General features: G+C 48.2%; 1 protein-coding gene across 3 annotated transcripts; it reads right to left on the bottom strand.

Annotated features, from left to right (window-relative positions):
- Positions 1 to 8,193: 8,193 nt before the first annotated feature.
- Positions 8,194 to 11,719, bottom strand: LOC122146122. 3 transcript variants are annotated; one of them, XM_042763703.1, is made up of 4 exons: positions 11,187 to 11,719; positions 10,722 to 11,108; positions 9,752 to 9,817; positions 8,194 to 9,670 (listed from the first exon to the last, which is right to left on the bottom strand). In XM_042763703.1, the coding sequence occupies exon 4, from the start codon at positions 9,244 to 9,246 to the stop codon at positions 8,506 to 8,508; it is 741 nt and encodes a 246-aa protein (XP_042619637.1). In that variant the 5' UTR covers positions 9,247 to 9,670; positions 9,752 to 9,817; positions 10,722 to 11,108; positions 11,187 to 11,719; the 3' UTR covers positions 8,194 to 8,505. The 3 variants fall into 3 exon arrangements, with proteins under 3 accessions (XP_042619637.1, XP_042619638.1, XP_042619639.1); XM_042763704.1 differs by having other exon boundaries at positions 8,194 to 9,817; positions 11,271 to 11,719; XM_042763705.1 differs by lacking the exon at positions 11,187 to 11,719 and having other exon boundaries at positions 8,194 to 9,817; positions 10,722 to 11,180.
- Positions 11,720 to 12,240: the final 521 nt, after the last annotated feature.

Genomic DNA, 12,240 nt, shown 5'->3' with positions numbered 1-12,240 from the left:
CATAAATATCCAACAGGTGTTCTACAGTATATATATATATATAATATATATATATATATATATATATATATATATATATATATATATATATATATATATATATATATATATATGTGTGTGTGTGTGTGTGTGTGTGTGTGTGTGTGTGTGTGTGTGTGTGTGTGTGTGTGTGTGTGTGTGTGTGACCCTGGACCACAAAACCAGTCTTAAGGGTCAATTTCACGAAGTGGAGATTTATACATCATCTGAATAAATAAGCTTTCCTTTGATGTATGGTTTGTTAAGTTTGGTTTGTTTTTGTAGGAGATTATTTGGCCGATTTGTATTTATTGAATCTGAGGGTGAAAAAAAATCTAAATACTGAGAAAATCATCTTTAAAGTTGTCCAAATGAAGTTCTTAGCAATGCATATTACTCATCAAAAATTAGTTTTTTTGAAAAATTAATGATTTTTGGCATGAAAGAAAAATTGATCATTCTGACCATACAATGTTTTTTTGGCTATTGCTAAAAATATACCCCAGCAACTTTTTTGGTCCAGGGTCACACACACACAGGCACACACACACACACACACACACACACACACAAACATACAGTACGTATATATATATATATATATATATATATATATATATATATATATATATATATATATATATATATATATATATATATATATATATATATATTAATCCAGAGCTAGTAATGCCTTTATTCTGATCAGATTTTTAAAAATTAACTTTAAAATAATGTGAGGCCAGAGTTTTGTCAAATGGTGAAAAATATATTTGGTTAAATTAATTAATTAATTAATTTGTTTGTATTTATTTATTTATTCAGCCATTGATTTAGTATATTTACATTCATATTTTTAAAATGTATTATTTAATATTTTATTCTTTTTTTAAAAAATTGTTCTAAAAATAAAATACAATTTGAAAAGTTAAATTACTTTGGAAACATTTTCTAAAAGTAAATAAGCAATGCCAATCAGGGGCCAGTTGTTTATTTTGTAATTATTTTAGGCAAATATGTTATATATTATTTTCTTTTCACTTAGAGACAACAGTGATTATTTGATTTATTTGGCCTTAATAACAACACAAACTGCACATGGCAGTGTGTTTCTTGATGATTTACTGGGGACATGTGAAGCTCAGTCTGAGCAGGTGTTTATTAGGCCTCGTCTCTCACTGACAGATTAAAAGAGATCCACAAATAAATCCCCACACAATTTCCAGAGCATCATGGAAAAGCTCCAAAACAATCAATTTATGCAGCATTCTGCAGTTTGTTGATTTGTAGGAAGAGGATTAAAAGGTACTTTGAGCAACGAACACAAAGATTGTGATAAAGCCAGAAGGCACTTATAATCAAGCTAGGCTTCCTGAAGCATACAGGAGGCATAGTCTGGAAACTTTGGAAAGCACTACGTGCCATTTTAAGAGAAGGACTGGTACAGTGATTGCTTCTCAGTTGTGTTTGTGTCTCTCTGATGCTCTGCATATTTATGAGACCCACACAGACTAAGAAGCCCTTTTATTATTTATTTCAGATTAAATGCTTGAATACAATCACAAGCATGTGGATTGGCATTTATAGGCTGTGCATATATGTACTGGCATCTTTAGGATGGGACTTTAAAGGTGAAGGTTTTTTTTTTTTTTTAATGTTATATGTACTTTGACTATTATAGGTATGTCATTCATGGGTTTCCCCCAAAAGTCTAAATCAGGGGTCGGCAACCTACAGCACGCTTGCCAACAGTGGCACGCAGAGGGATAATCGCTGGCACGCGAGCAATAGGGAAAACTGCATGACGTACATTTTGAGGTAATAACATCTCATACAGGTCGGAGCGGACCACAGGTGTTGCGAGTCACGCCCCTTCCCGACTTCCACCTCGAGGAGGTCCCAAGATCACCCCAAGGACCAGACACACAAGATAAGTTAAGGGAATTTAAAACAACTTTATTTAAATTATTTAAAAAGGTAATCTAGGAAAGGAGAAAAGGGGAATCTAAAATTTAGATTTTCGTCTCTTGACAGGAGGGGACTGGGCCTGAGAACTCTGGAGGTCTTTGGTAAGTAATCACCAGGGGAGGGGGGGGGGGGCAAGGGCTCTTCCGTCCTTTCCCAGAACTTCCACCAGTCTCCTGACTAATCCTAAGTCCTTCCTTAACTGCTTGATTTCCCGTGGCGCCCTTCTCTTCTCCTGAAGGCAACAAGAACACACAATGAGTAATGGGTAAAACGAAGAATGCCTGGTTCCTAGCTTCTTTGCTCTTTGGGTTGTACTTCACCAGCGTCTGGACAGCTCCTCCACTCCCATAGACCTCCTAGGTAGATATAAGGTAACACCCAAATCCCTGAGGGCACAGGAAAGGAACAACGGTAAGGATATAGCAAGGTAACTAGGCCATGCCCCTGGATGTCCACCGGTATATCAGAAGCGAGTAACTTTTTACTCGTATCACAGATAGATATTGAGCAAGGTGACTGACTCTTCACACTAGACTTACTGAGCGGGTTCCAGAGCAATGGCTTTTAACTCGTGCAGGCGGGTAAGTATTCAACAAGTAGCTGTATCTTCACACTGGGCTTTACAGGGCGTATTCAAGGTCAGCAGCTTTTAGCTCGTACAAACAGGTGAGTATTTCAACAAAGTAACTGTATCTTCACGCTGGGCTTACAGAGCGTATTCAAGGGCAATAGCTTTTAGCTCATACAGACAGGTAAGTATTCAACAAGTAACTGTATCTTCACGCTGGGCTTTACAGGGCGTATTCAAGGGCAATAGCTTTTAGCTCGTACAGAGAGGTAAGTATTCAACAAGTGGCTGTATCTTCACGCTGGGCTTACAGAGCGTATTCAAGGGCAATAGCTTTTAGCTCGTACAGACAGGTAAGTATTCAACAAGTAACTGTATCTTCACGCTGGGCTTTACAGGGCGTATTCAAGGGCAATAGCTTTTAGCTCGTACAGAGAAGTAAGTATTCAACAAGTGGCTGTATCTTCACGCTGGGCTTTACAGGGCGTATTCAAGGGCAATAGCTTTTAGCTCGTACAGAGAGGTAAGTATTCAACAAGTGGCTGTATCTTCACGCTGGGCTTACAGAGCGTATTCAAGGGCAATAGCTTTTAGCTCGTACAGACAGGTAAGTATTCAACAAGTGACTGTATCTTCACGCTGGGCTTACAGAGCGTATTCAAGGTCAGTAGCTTTCCCCACAATGTCCGCACAATACCTTGTTTTGCTTTCACACTTCACCTTCGAGCTGGGTCCGGAGTACGGAGTTATAGGCGGGCGTAGGTGGGATAGGTGGGCACCGCCACGGCAGCCTACGTTCTTTCCAACAGGAACTTTTTCTCGGCCTGGAGGGCAAGTACAGACAACAGGGACACGGCACAGCACTGCAAAGCTTTAGTGCACACACGTCAAAGACAGACTCACCCACTGCACTACACACACTTCAGTGATTTTTAAGGTCGGTACTCCACACCCGGTCGGATTTCGTCCTGGAGGAATTTGCAGTCGCTGTCACGGTAAGTGCTCCAAACTTTACGGTGTGGCCACAGCCAAATAACATCCATTCACCCACGCTCTACTTCGGCTCACCCACTCGTCTCATCCTCCAACGATGGGGCCGCTGAACAAGCTGTTAATCACTCCAACAGGTATTAGTTATCCATATCCAAGTATGAGCAGTGATATGTAAGCAATCCAATGTACTCACAGTCTTCGTGATACTGATCTTCTCCCGCTCTCTTTCTCATCCAGATATAAGACAACCAATCTAAGCAATCCAATGTACTCACAGTCTTCGTAATGTTGTTATTGTCTTGGTGTTTTTGTTTTTCTAGCTTTGTGTTTACGCCCAGAAATGTCTTCGTTGTTCCACAATGTCACTATTTCCCTACGGCACCTTCGTACAACAGACACGAGTGAGTACGACTTCTTTCCATAAACTTCACTTTGGCAAACCTGTTCCAGTGGCCGTTTTCAAATCCTCCAATTCGCTTAGCGACTCCACAATTACTCTCATCTGCTTCGCCCTACTCCAGCGCCCAAACACTCCGTCCCACTTGTGGCGTTCCTTGGGAGGCAAAAACAACACACCTTCCTGTATCCTCGATGCCCTCTTTATACTCACGAACTGCCCTGTCTGCAATCGCCACATCATTGGACACACCTGCTGCAGATTTCACTTGATTTGGGGCGTTCGGAGTTTCCGGAAGTGACAAGGGCTTACACATTTCCGGTCCGGGCGGAACTTCTCCTCTCACTTTTTGGTTCTGCCCTCCAAGTCACTTCGTGACATCCTCCCCCGCCAATCCGTTCTAGTCCCTAGAACGTCCTTCTCCTGTCCAGTCCCCGTACCTCGCAGGGGGACGTCCCCGGTTCTCTCGTTGGGACCGACGGGGCGGGGACACAGGATCGACCCGGGCAGGCACATTCGCCCCTTCTCTTGGGACTACAGCCCATCCACTCACCCATGGTGCCACAGGCACAGGCTGCCTCGGAGTCTCCTCCCTGGGTCTGGGATAATTTGGGCAAGGTCGAATCATGTTCCGATGGACTGTACGCTCTGGTCCTGCCTTCCCCTCGGGCCGAATGGTATAGACTGGTTGGCCCGGCCGCTGCTGTACTACTACCACGAAGGGGGCGGCTTCCCATCGGTCGCTCAACTTGCCTTTGCCCTGTCGCCGGTTATCCCGCACCAGGACTCGTTCTCCAGGGAGTAGAGGGGCTTCCCTGGCAGTACGATCATATATCCTCTTACTTTTATCTGCAGCCGCCTGTATCCGCTTTGTCACTTGCCCATATGCAAACTGCAGATGTTGGTGGTGACGGTCCACCCACTCCGTTAAGCTCACCTCTTCTCCCCTCGTCGGTGCCCCCAGCATCAGATCCACCGGCAGCCTCACATGCCTGCCAAACATGAGGAAAGTCGGGGCGTACCCCGTAGTACTGTGCACACTGTTATTATATGCCTGGGTCAAAGCAGGTAAAGCACTCACCCAATCTCCTTGTCGCTCCTGGTCCAGAGTACCCAGTAGACCCAACAGAGTCTGATTGAACCTTTCACACCCTCCATTTCCTTGGGGGTGGTAGGACGTAGTATGGGTCTTGGTGCATCCGTACAAGTTGCACAGCTCCTTCACTACTCGCGACTCGAAGTTGGGCCCTTGGTCGGAGTGTAGAAATTCCGGGCACCCAAAGGGCTGAAAGACAGTCCTCCACAGTGCCATCGCTGTGGTGTTTGCAGTTTGATCCAGTGTAGGGATAGCCCAGGAGTACTTAGTAAACAGGTCTGTGACTACCAGAATATTTTGATACCGATCCGCAGGCCTGCCCAGGGTCAGAAAGTCCATAGCCACAATGTGCAAGGGGGCTCTAGCCTTTATCGGAACCAACGGGGCCTTAGGCTCTCTCCGTGCCTTGTACAACATACAACGGGGACATGCTTGGATAAAGGCACTCACCGAAGCCTCCAGACCAGGCCAGTAGAAATGTCTGCGTAGCAGAGACACCGTCTTCTCCTGTCCCTGGTGCCCCAACTGATTGTGATATGCCACGAGTAGTGCCTGTACCTGGTCTTCAGGTACTACGACCTGGCTGATCTCGTCGCCCATCCCAGGATCATGGGTGACCCTGCACAGTACTCCCTCACGTAATCGCAATTTTTCCCATTGTCCCAACAACTTGCGGCCCGTTCCCCCCTGGGCTTGCCTCTCTGCTGGCGTCGGCTCCTGGCCCTGCTCTAGCCAGCGGCTTACGGCCTTCACCCGTTCGTCACATTGTTGCCGCCCTCTCCAGCGGTCGGGGTCCCAGCCCCAGCTCAACGGCATCACCTCCTGTTGGCTCCCTGGTGCCTCAACAAAACCCACCATGCAACCTCCGTCCTGCACAGGGCCCGTCTCCGTTACCTCTTCCTCTCGATTCCGTTCCTCCGGGAGCCTAGACAAGACGTCTGCGTTCACGTGCTCCCTTCCGGGTCGATACTGGAGCTGGTAATCGTAATTTGCTAGTTGGGCCACCCATCGTTGCTCCACGGCTCCCAACTTCGCCGTCTGTAAGTGAACAAGGGGATTATTGTCAGTAATTACTTGTACCTTCGCTCCCCACAGGTAATCTTTAAACTTCTCACTCAAGGCCCACTTCAAGGCCAACAGCTCAAGTTTGAACGAGCTATAGTTTGCGTCGTTCCGCTCTGCGGGATGGAGGCTCCTGCTGGCGTAGGCGATCACTCGCTCCGCTCCTTCTTGTCGCTGGGCTGCGCTGCTCCTAAACCCAAATTACTGGCATCTGTATACAGGATAAAGGGTAGGTTAAAATCTGCATAAGCCAGTATCGGTGCTTGCAATAACTCCTGTTTAAGTTGTTGGAAGGCTGCCTCGCACTCGGGGTCCCACATGATGGATGGGGACCCCCGGCCTCGGGGCCGTCCTGTCCCTGCCAGCAGTTGGTTAAGGGGCTTCGCGATTTTGGAGAATCCTTTAATGAAGCGGCGATAGTATCCTACGAACCCTAAAAAGGACCTGACCTGTCTCACCGTCTTCGGAGCATTCCACTCCCGTACCGCTGCTACCTTCTCGGGGTCCACTGCCACACCCGCAGCGCTCACACAATGGCCCAGGAACTTTACTTCTCTCCGCAGCAGGTGGCATTTGTCAGGTTGCAGCTTAAGACCGTACCGTTCCATGGCCTGGAATACCTCCTCGAGGTGTTGTAGATGGGACTCGAAGTCGGGGGAGTAAACTATAACGTTGTCAAGGTATACCAACGTTGACTCCATCAGCCGGCCTCCCAGGCACCTCTGCATGAGCCGCTGGAACGTGGCGGGAGCGTTGCAAAGCCCGAAGGGCATCCGGTCCCACTCAAATAGACCGAATGGGGTGGTGAAAGCAGTTTTCTCCCGGTCTGCCTCTTCTACTCGCACTTGCCAATAGCCACTTGCCAAATCCAAGGTTGAATACCAGGCAGATCGGGTTAGGCTGGCCAATGAATCCTCAATTCGGGGCAGGGGAAAGGCATCCTTCTTCGTGACCTGGTTCAGCTTACGATAATCTACACAGAACCTCCAAGCTCCGTTCTTCTTCTGGACCAGCACAATGGGCGCAGCCCAAGGACTACTACTTTCCCGAACAATCCCTTGATCCAGCATGCCTTGTAACAAGGTACGAACTTCTGAATACAGAGTAGGTGGAATAGGGCGGTACCTTTCACGACTGGGTCCGGCCTCCCCAGTGGGGATCTGATGCCTCACTACATCTGTACATCCGTAATCCTCGTCATGTGTTGAAAACACATGCTGCCATCGGGTCAGAAGCTCCTCCAACTTCCGAGTCTGGGCTTCCTGTAACCCCTCCCCTCTTAAGGACTCATTCATAAAATGGCCAGGCACTCCCTCACCCGCCTTCTTCGGGGGTACATCCGCCTGAGTCAAGGCAACCTCGACCACGGTGGGGCAGACCTGTCGAAAACTTACGTCCCTTTCTTCCCGCACTTGATGGGGGCCGACTGTCGTTACTCTGGCTAACCTTTGATGCCGGTGCAGCTGGATTGGGTAAGGACTCTCATTTCGCACCTTCACTGGGACTCTTCCTCGGCGGACCACCGCCAATCCCCGGGCCACCTCCACATTCTGACAGTCTAGGTGGGGCTCAACTAACACCCAGCCTTCAGGCCCATAATCTTGCTGGGGAACCCTCACCCATACGAGGGCCTCACTCCTCGCAGGTATAGAGAGGGCATATCGGCAGGCCACTCGACCGATGTCCTCTCGGTCCATCCGTACCCTCGCCGTCTGAATTCGACGGCAGTCAGCAACAATTCGCCTCCATTCTTGTTGTTCTGCCAGGGGGATCGTCTTCACAGGCCTTGCCTGAAACAATTCTTCCCAGCACTCGGCGATCACATTCATCCCCAGCAGGGCTCGATGAGTCCCCAAGCAGTGATCCTGGACTACCACAATCCCCTTCTGGGGTACAACGATTCCACGAATCTCTACATCAGCCACAACATACCCGATGTACGGGATGTCCAATCCATTTGCCCCCTTTAAGGTCAGCCATGAGGGGTCGCTTCCTTTCATACTCCGTTGGCCAAATACTTCTCGTGACAGGCTTTCAGAAAACAAGGTGACCTGGGATCCAGTGTCCACCAAACAGGATATTTTAAACACCGCATACCTTCGCTTCCACCACCGGACTCCGTCCAATCAATCCGCCCTTCGAATCCGTTGTTCGAGATGGGTCTTCTAAAGGGGGCCCGACCACATGACCCACTGTGGCCGGTCGTCCTAAAAACCCCCCATCGAGCCTCTTCGAGGTCCGCACTGTCGGCTGTAATGTCCGGCCTCCCCACAACGGTTGCAGATGGGCCGCCCCTGTTCGTCCCATTCAAAGCGTGGGCGAGCCGGCCGACTCAATCGTCTCCCCGGGTCCCGGCCACCATCGGAATACGCTCGCTCTCGAGGGGCGTGCCTTACCTCCTGGCTAGGGGGCCCCCTGCCGCAATTCCTCCAACAGCGTTTTAGACAGCTCTTTCATCTGTTCACGGACATCCTTCATGAGCTCGGTCCTTAATGTCTGTTTCCAATCCACTTCGGGAGGGGCAGCTGCACTACTTCTTACGGCCGCACACACAGGGGAATCTTTAACCTCAACCTGGTCGAGCTCTAAGGCAACTGCCTCCTTCTTCAGATCTTCAAACGTCAGTTCAGGATCTCTTCGGAACTGTACCCGTAGGCTCTGCCGCACTGGGCCTTCCCGCAGTCCTAGTAGGAACTGATCCCTCAGAAGGATCTCTCCATCCTCCAGGCCGTGATCTGGACATTTTTGCAATCTGGTGAGCTGCTCCCGAAGTCGTAGTGCATAGGCTCGTATAGGCTGCCGGGGTCCTTGTTTGCAACTAAAGAACTGAGCTCGGAGGACGGCAACGGGGGTGGTGTCTCCGTATTGCTCGGACAGAAAGTTAAAGACGGACTGGGCCGTAGACCGCACAGCTTCCGGGGCGGCCTGGACTTCGCGCTGCGCTTCCCCTTCCAAGGAGTTCAGTACAAACTGTAGCTGTTGGGCTGCACTCAACCCTTGAAGCCCGGCCAAATACTCAATCTGGGCTCTCCATTCAGATAGTCTCACCTCTGATTCGGTGCCGCCATATTTCTGGACCCATGGGTTTCCCATAAACACAGGCATGACTCGGGGCGGGACTCCTGGCAGCTCGTTGTCGGCCATTGGGGGACCTTGGTCGCTCCACTCGAGGTGGAATCCTGCCGACTACGCCAAAATCTGTCACAGGTCGGAGCGGACCACAGGTGTTGCGAGTCACGCCCCTTCCCGACTTCCACCTCGAGGAGGTCCCAAGATCACCCCAAGGACCAGACACACAAGATAAGTTAAGGGAATTTAAAACAACTTTATTTAAATTATTTAAAAAGGTAATCTAGGAAAGGAGAAAAGGGGAATCTAAAACTTTGATTTTCGTCTCTTGACAGGAGTGGACTGGGCCTGAGAACTCTGGAGGTCTTTGGTAAGTAATCACCAGGGGAGGGGGGGGGGCAAGGGCTCTTCCGTCCTTTCCCAGAACTTCCACCAGTCTCCTGACTAATCCTAAGTCCTTCCTTAACTGCTTGATTTCCCGTGGCGCCCTTCTCTTCTCCTGAAGGCAACAAGAACACACAATGAGTAATGGGTAAAACGAAGAATGCCTGGTTCCTAGCTTCTTTGGGTTGTACTTCACCAGCGTCTAGACAGCTCCTCCACTCCCATAGACCTCCTAGGTAGATATAAGGTAACACCCAAATCCCTGAGGGCACAGGTAAGGAACAACGGTAAGGATGTAGCAAGGTAACTAGGCCATGCCCCTGGATGTCCACCGGTATATCAGAAGCGAGTAACTTTTTACTCTTATCACAGATAGATATTGAGCAAGGTGACTGACTCTTCACACTAGGCTTACTGAGCGGGTTCCAGAGCAATGGCCTTTTAACTCGTGCAGGCGGGTAAGTATTCAACAAGTAGCTGTATCTTCACACTGGGCTTTACAGGGCGTATTCAAGGTCAGTAGCTTTTTAGCTCGTACAAACAGGTGAGTATTCAACAAGTGAAGTAGTCTTCACGCTGGGCTTACAGAGCTTATTCAAGGGCAATAGCTTTTAGCTCGTACAGACAGGTAAGTATTCAACAAGTAACTGTATCTTCACGCTGGGCTTTACAGGGCGTATTCAAGGGCAATAGCTTTTAGCTCGTACAGAGAGGTAAGTATTCAACAAGTGGCTGTATCTTCACGCTGGGCTTTACAGGGCGTATTCAAGGGCAATAGCTTTTAGCTCGTACAGACAGGTAAGTATTCAACAAGTAACTGTATCTTCACGCTGGGCTTTACAGGGCGTATTTAAGGGCAATAGCTTTTAGCTCGTACAGAGAGGTAAGTATGCAACAAGTAACTGTATCTTCACGCTGGGCTTTACAGGGCGTATTCAAGGGCAATAGCTTTTAGCTCGTACAGAGAGGTAAGTATTCAACAAGTGGCTGTATCTTCACGCTGGGCTTACAGGGCGTATTCAAGGGCAATAGCTTTTAGCTCGTACAGACAGGTAAGTATTCAACAAGTAACTGTATCTTCACGCTGGGCTTTACAGGGCGTATTCAAGGTCAGTAGCTTTCCCCACAATATCCGCACAATACCTTGTTTTGCTTTCACACTTCACCTTCGAGCTGGGTCCGGAGAACGGAGTTATAGGCGGGCGTAGGTGGGATAGGTGGGCACCGCCACGGCAGCCTACGTTCTTTCCAACAGGAACTTTTCTCGGCCTGGAGGGCAAGTACAGACAACAGGGACACGGCACAGCACTGCAAAGCTTTAGTGCACACACGTCAAAGACAGACTCACCCACTGCACTACACACACTTCAGTGATTTTTAAGGTCGGTACTCCACACCCGGTCGGATTTCGTCCTGGAGGAATTTGCAGTCGCTGTCACGGTAAGTGCTCCAAACTTTACGGTGTGGCCACAGCCAAATAACATCCATTCACCCACGCTCTACTTCGGCTCACCCACTCGTCTCGTCCTCCAACGATGGGGCCGCTCAACAAGCTGTTGATCACTCCAACAGATATTAGTTATCCATATCCAAGTATGAGCAATGATATGTAAGCAATCCAATGTACTCACAGTCTTCGTGATACTGATCTTCTCTCCCGCTCTTTTTCTCATCCAGATATAAGACAACCAATCTAAGCAATCCAATGTACTCACAGTCTTCGTAATACTGATCTTCTCCCGCTCTCTTTCTCTCCCCAGCTTCGTGCAGACGCCCAGAAATGTCTTCGTTGTTCCACAATGTCACTATTTCCCTACGGCACCTTCGTACAACAGACACGAGTGAGTACGACTTCTTTCCATAAACTTCACTTTGGCAAACCTGTTCCAGTGGCCGTTTTCAAATCCTCCAATTCGCTTAGCGACTCCACAATTACTCTCTTCTGCTTCACCCTACTCCAGCGCCCAAACACTCCGTCCCACTCGTGGCGTTCCTTGGGAGGCAAAAACAACGCCTTCCTGTATCCTCGATGCCCTCTTTATACTCACGAACTGCCCTGTCTGCAATTGCCACATCATTGGACACACCTGCTGCAGATTTCACTTGATTTGGGGCGTTCGGAGTTTCCGGAAGTGACAAGGGCTTACACATTTCCGGTCCGGGCGGAACTTCTCCTCTCACTTTTTGGTTCCGCCCTCCAAGTCACTTAATGACTGAGATGGCCAATCAAATCAAAGTAGGCGGGGATTACTGTTGACAGAAGTAGAGCATGAAACCTCAGTTCAATGTTTTAGTCAACTTTTTTTTTTTACGATAGAAATGTTAAATGACGGATAGCTATATATCCAGTGATGCAAACTACTCTATTTTTTTTTTTTTTTTTTTTTTCTCAAATATGGCCATTTTGAGAGATGGGGATGGGGTTGTGGGTTTGGCACAGTGGTTAACCAGAAAAATAAAAAAATGACACGTCATGCCAAAAAGGTTGCTGACCCCTGGTCTAAACATTGAGTCTCCCAAGCACCATCAAAACTTTTTTTTTTGTTGATGTGTTAAGAAATAAATAAAAATCAGATTCAGTTCAGAAGTGGAAGCCAAAATTCAAACATTCAAACAGAAATTTGATGAAATGTTTCAATGTAAGTTTTCAATCGAGACTCTCCTCAACAAGTTGGCTGGACTCCA

Source organism: Cyprinus carpio, chromosome A9 (genome assembly GCF_018340385.1).
Source record: "Cyprinus carpio isolate SPL01 chromosome A9, ASM1834038v1, whole genome shotgun sequence".
Lineage (NCBI taxonomy): Eukaryota > Metazoa > Chordata > Actinopteri > Cypriniformes > Cyprinidae > Cyprinus > Cyprinus carpio.
Note: the sequence above shows the minus strand (reverse complement) of the source record. Positions and strands in the feature narration are given on the sequence as shown.